We start from the raw sequence: 6,077 nt of genomic DNA, 5'->3' as shown, positions 1-6,077 counted from the left end.
TCTTCTTCTGTATTCTACTGTACGGACGTAAATTTACATTTCCTTCAGCCTGAGGCTTATTCGTTTCACTTTTGGTGTGAAAAGGCTTTTATATTTGCCAAAAATATAACTTTTTTATTTTAAAAACAAACAAGCAAGCCCTGTTCAGATTTAAAAAGTAACGCAAAAGTAACGTAACGCATTACTTTCCATAAAAAGTAACTAAGTAACGTAATTAGTTACTTTTTTATGGAGTAACGCAATATTGTAATGCATTACTTTTAAAAGTAACTTTCCCCAACACTGCTCATGAACACTGTGTAAATTGAAGGGTATGAAAATTAATGTAATAAATGTGTTTATGTAAGCTTTGTCACATCTGATGTGTGTGGTTATGTGCAAAAAAGGGTTAAATATAAATATGACATTCTAAGACACGAAACAACTGATTGCCCATAATAAGTAAATATAAAAGCACAGACTAAATGTACAGATCAAGTAGACCGATAACCAATATTTTAAACCAATATGTCACAATTAAGAAAAAAAAGGCCTCTGACAAAACTTTCTTTAAATGCTTTTAAATTATTTAATTGACAAATCGATTTTGAAAATTAACCATTAAAATGCTTAATATCTGCACCGATGATCGGCCAGGCCGATAATCGGTCGACCCCTACTCATTACACAATGCTACAACACAAATTACTTGTGTTGTAGCATTTTCAATCTGCATTTAATATCCAACAAAAAGCATAGGCTATTTAAAGTTATATGTAGCAAAATGTATGTTTTAGTCAAAAGTTTGGCATTCATTTTTCTAATGCGTTCCATCTGTTTTGTGCAAATCCAGTAAGTGAATACAGTCATGTTTAAAGTGTGATGTTATTCAACTGTGGTCTTTAGCGTCCTTGTTAGTGCGTCTGCCTCCCATGCCGGAGACACCGGCCCGAATCCTGCTCAGAGTGAGCGAGTAGAGTAGAAACGGAGGGGTTATACATGCATATTTTAAGACCTGATATTAATTGAATATTGACAATGTAGCACATCTTCGAGCAAATGTTAATTTGATCAAACTACAGTATATCGAAAGTATGGTTCAAATGACTAAATTCTCTCTCTTTCTCTTACTTTTTCTCTTAGAAACCTTGGAAAGTCGGGACTACGTGTTTCTTGCTTGGGTCTTGGTGAGTAACTATAAGCTTTGGTTATCTCTCTTTAAGACTAAAATTGCTCAAAGTTTAAAGTGGAGAGTCAGTTATTTATTTAAACCTGAAGTGTCTATTTTTCCATGTTTAAATGCTTTCATTTATTCCAGCTTATGCACTGACAACTATAAATAAGCCACAACATCCATCTGAGCATCTAAACCAGCCTGACACAGCAGCATTAGCTCAATCATCGGGCTGAGGGTTTTGGCAGGGATACCTGTATTGTAATGACAGACAGGGGGAATGTTGGGAAATCTGTTGAAATCGATCATTATTTTACCACACACGGTCTTTCTCTCCACAGGTACCTGGGTGACGTTTGGATCTCAGATCTCCGATGAGGTGAAAATTGTTTCTTAATTTCACATGATATTGTTTTATATCATTTTGATATTACACACTCATGTCATTCCATACTGTAACTTGTAACTTGTAACTCTAACTTAAAAGAAGAAATTCTGAGAAATGTCAGAGTGTTTTATATATTCTTTTCTATATATGCAGTAGTCAATAAGCAAACATAAACATATCTAATGCATGATAGTCTGCTCAAGTTTAAATACTTTTTCGGTGGTACCTGAAATGTTTTGCACAAAGATGATTTCCTTAAGGGGCCAGATCTCTGTCATCTTCTGCATGTGTTTGTGTGTGGATGCTTTTCTGTAGATGGCGGAGAGTTTGATGACGATAGCCTATGAGAATGGAGTAAATCTGTTCGACACGGCAGAAGTGTACGCTTCAGGCAGGTACGATTCCCAGCAGTGCATTGGATGAGAGATTCTGTGTACTGCATTCTGCTGTTACTCCTCTGTTCTGTCAAGTACTGGACCACAGACATAGATTTGGGGCTGAATATGTGTTCGTCCCTGCCAGTAAACATGTTTTTCTGAATGTATTTTGTGAAAAATAAGTGTGCATAAAAAAGTACATTTTTCATATATAATATAATATAAATTCAATAAAAGGACACTTAAAATAAGTGTATTTACAAAGCATGTTCATATGTTTCTTAACACATAAGTAAGCTTTGACTTAAGTCCACTCAAAAAGTTGACTTTAAAGTACATTTAAAATCTTTGTTTTAATAATATTTTGTCATGCTTTAAAGGAATAGATCACCCAAAAATTAAAATGTGCTGACTAACATACTAAAGCACACTAAATCACAAGTACTTGATTTAAATTTTTACTGTAGTACTATGTTATTCAATATTACATTTAAAGTTAATAAATTATAAATATACTAAACTGCAACATCATCATTACAAATGTGCAACTACAAATAGGTTTTGAAATATGAGCTTCAATGAAAAATGAAATGACATTAAAGTATATTTTTCTTTTCCATAAATGTAATATTTCCTTAAGCATTCAGTCCCACTTTATATTAAGTGGCCTTAACTACTATGTACTTACATAAGTACAATGTAAAAACACGTATGTGCACAATAAGTGCATTGTACCAAATGATTAATTTAAATGTAAGTACATAGTAGTTATGGCCACTTAATATAAAGTGGGACCAAGCATTCTTATAAGAACTTTTCTTCTTAATAAGCTCTCTCCTTATTAAGTACTCTTCTTTTTAACAAGGCTCTGGTTGTTTTATTTTTACTTCTCTCTTTCTGACTACACAGAATTGAGATCTTCATTTGTAGGCAGCGGTGTAGTGCTGTCCAGTCCTGCTCCTGGAGGGCCTTCCTGCAGAGTTCCGCTCCAATCCTAATTAAACAGATGTGTTGGAGCAGACTGGAGCTAAACTCTGCAGGATGGAGGCCCACCAGGAATAGGATTGCGCAGTCCTGATGTAGTGTGATATAACCTAGCTACTTAGGTTAAAATAAAGGTGGAGTGAACTGAACAGCTGTTTGGAGATCTTTGTGATTGGAGGGATTATGTAACGACATGCTGATCGTCATTTGGAGCTGTGTAGATTACATAAATGACCTTTGAGAAGTCAACATGTCCTGTGGTGTGACATGCTATACTCCATCTAAAACCATTTCCCTTTCAGTCGGTCACTCTCGACGTCACGTCGGATGACCGACGAAATTGGGATCTCGCTTAGAGAGACCAATCTACTTCGAGTGTAAACTAAACGAGCCAATGCACATTGGCATGCGATTATTGCATCCAGCTGCCGCTGATCACAGCGTGAGTATAAGTAGGCAGCAGATGCAGCGCATATTCAGGTTTTCGCTGAGGAGCCGAGCCGGTGACCCGGCCGCTCAGCGGTGGTACAGGAGCTGTGGCGACGGGACGTGACGTCTCCGTTCCCTCCTTCAGGGAACGAGGGTTACCATACATAACCGAGACGTTCCCTTTCAGTCGGTCACTCTCGACGTCACGTCGGATGACCGACGAAATTGGGATCTCGCTTAGAGAGACCAATCTACTTCGAGTGTAAACTAAACGAGCCAATGCACATTGGCATGCGATTATTGCATCCAGCTGCCGCTGATCACAGCGTGAGTATAAGTAGGCAGCAGATGCAGCGCATATTCAGGTTTTCGCTGAGGAGCCGAGCCGGTGACCCGGCCGCTCAGCGGTGGTACAGGAGCTGTGGCGACGGGACGTGACGTCTCCGTTCCCTCCTTCAGGGAACGAGGGTTACCATACATAACCGAGACGTTCCCTTTCAGTCGGTCACTCTCGACGTCACGTCGGATGACCGACGAAATTGGGATCTCGCTTAGAGAGACCAATCTACTTCGAGTGTAAACTAAACGAGCCAATGCACATTGGCATGCGATTATTGCATCCAGCTGCCGCTGATCACAGCGTGAGTATAAGTAGGCAGCAGATGCAGCGCATATTCAGGTTTTCGCTGAGGAGCCGAGCCGGTGACCCGGCCGCTCAGCGGTGGTACAGGAGCTGTGGCGACGGGACGTGACGTCTCCGTTCCCTCCTTCAGGGAACGAGGGTTACCATACATAACCGAGACGTTCCCTTTCAGTCGGTCACTCTCGACGTCACGTCGGATGACCGACGAAATTGGGATCTCGCTTAGAGAGACCAATCTACTTCGAGTGTAAACTAAACGAGCCAATGCACATTGGCATGCGATTATTGCATCCAGCTGCCGCTGATCACAGCGTGAGTATAAGTAGGCAGCAGATGCAGCGCATATTCAGGTTTTCGCTGAGGAGCCGAGCCGGTGACCCGGCCGCTCAGCGGTGGTACAGGAGCTGTGGCGACGGGACGTGACGTCTCCGTTCCCTCCTTCAGGGAACGAGGGTTACCATACATAACCGAGACGTTCCCTTTCAGTCGGTCACTCTCGACGTCACGTCGGATGACCGACGAAATTGGGATCTCGCTTAGAGAGACCAATCTACTTCGAGTGTAAACTAAACGAGCCAATGCACATTGGCATGCGATTATTGCATCCAGCTGCCGCTGATCACAGCGTGAGTATAAGTAGGCAGCAGATGCAGCGCATATTCAGGTTTTCGCTGAGGAGCCGAGCCGGTGACCCGGCCGCTCAGCGGTGGTACAGGAGCTGTGGCGACGGGACGTGACGTCTCCGTTCCCTCCTTCAGGGAACGAGGGTTACCATACATAACCGAGACGTTCCCTTTCAGTCGGTCACTCTCGACGTCACGTCGGATGACCGACGAAATTGGGATCTCGCTTAGAGAGACCAATCTACTTCGAGTGTAAACTAAACGAGCCAATGCACATTGGCATGCGATTATTGCATCCAGCTGCCGCTGATCACAGCGTGAGTATAAGTAGGCAGCAGATGCAGCGCATATTCAGGTTTTCGCTGAGGAGCCGAGCCGGTGACCCGGCCGCTCAGCGGTGGTACAGGAGCTGTGGCGACGGGACGTGACGTCTCCGTTCCCTCCTTCAGGGAACGAGGGTTACCATACATAACCGAGACGTTCCCTTTCAGTCGGTCACTCTCGACGTCACGTCGGATGACCGACGAAATTGGGATCTCGCTTAGAGAGACCAATCTACTTCGAGTGTAAACTAAACGAGCCAATGCACATTGGCATGCGATTATTGCATCCAGCTGCCGCTGATCACAGCGTGAGTATAAGTAGGCAGCAGATGCAGCGCATATTCAGGTTTTCGCTGAGGAGCCGAGCCGGTGACCCGGCCGCTCAGCGGTGGTACAGGAGCTGTGGCGACGGGACGTGACGTCTCCGTTCCCTCCTTCAGGGAACGAGGGTTACCATACATAACCGAGACGTTCCCTTTCAGTCGGTCACTCTCGACGTCACGTCGGATGACCGACGAAATTGGGATCTCGCTTAGAGAGACCAATCTACTTCGAGTGTAAACTAAACGAGCCAATGCACATTGGCATGCGATTATTGCATCCAGCTGCCGCTGATCACAGCGTGAGTATAAGTAGGCAGCAGATGCAGCGCATATTCAGGTTTTCGCTGAGGAGCCGAGCCGGTGACCCGGCCGCTCAGCGGTGGTACAGGAGCTGTGGCGACGGGACGTGACGTCTCCGTTCCCTCCTTCAGGGAACGAGGGTTACCATACATAACCGAGACGTTCCCTTTCAGTCGGTCACTCTCGACGTCACGTCGGATGACCGACGAAATTGGGATCTCGCTTAGAGAGACCAATCTACTTCGAGTGTAAACTAAACGAGCCAATGCACATTGGCATGCGATTATTGCATCCAGCTGCCGCTGATCACAGCGTGAGTATAAGTAGGCAGCAGATGCAGCGCATATTCAGGTTTTCGCTGAGGAGCCGAGCCGGTGACCCGGCCGCTCAGCGGTGGTACAGGAGCTGTGGCGACGGGACGTGACGTCTCCGTTCCCTCCTTCAGGGAACGAGGGTTACCATACATAACCGAGACGTTCCCTTTCAGTCGGTCACTCTCGACGTCACGTCGGATGACCGACGAAATTGGGATCT

General features: G+C 44.3%; 1 protein-coding gene across 1 annotated transcript in view; it reads left to right on the top strand.

The window, feature by feature from the left end:
• LOC107739450 (voltage-gated potassium channel subunit beta-3-like) overlaps nt 1-1,936 on the top strand; it is a gene marked incomplete at its 3' end in the record, with an annotated part of 20,362 nt that extends 18,426 nt beyond the window's left edge. Inside the window, exons 2-4 of the mRNA XM_016551556.1 lie at nt 1,123-1,166; nt 1,495-1,532; nt 1,857-1,936. Of these exons, the coding sequence (XP_016407042.1) occupies nt 1,123-1,166; nt 1,495-1,532; nt 1,857-1,936 (162 nt within the window). The remainder of the gene's footprint in view (nt 1-1,122; nt 1,167-1,494; nt 1,533-1,856) is intronic.
• Between the last annotated feature and the right edge of the window lie 4,141 nt (nt 1,937-6,077).

The sequence above is a fragment of the Sinocyclocheilus rhinocerous genome, unplaced genomic scaffold (genome assembly GCF_001515625.1).
Source record: "Sinocyclocheilus rhinocerous isolate Xijiao unplaced genomic scaffold, SAMN03320098_v1.1 scaffold15240, whole genome shotgun sequence".
Lineage (NCBI taxonomy): Eukaryota > Metazoa > Chordata > Actinopteri > Cypriniformes > Cyprinidae > Sinocyclocheilus > Sinocyclocheilus rhinocerous.
Note: the sequence above shows the minus strand (reverse complement) of the source record. Positions and strands in the feature narration are given on the sequence as shown.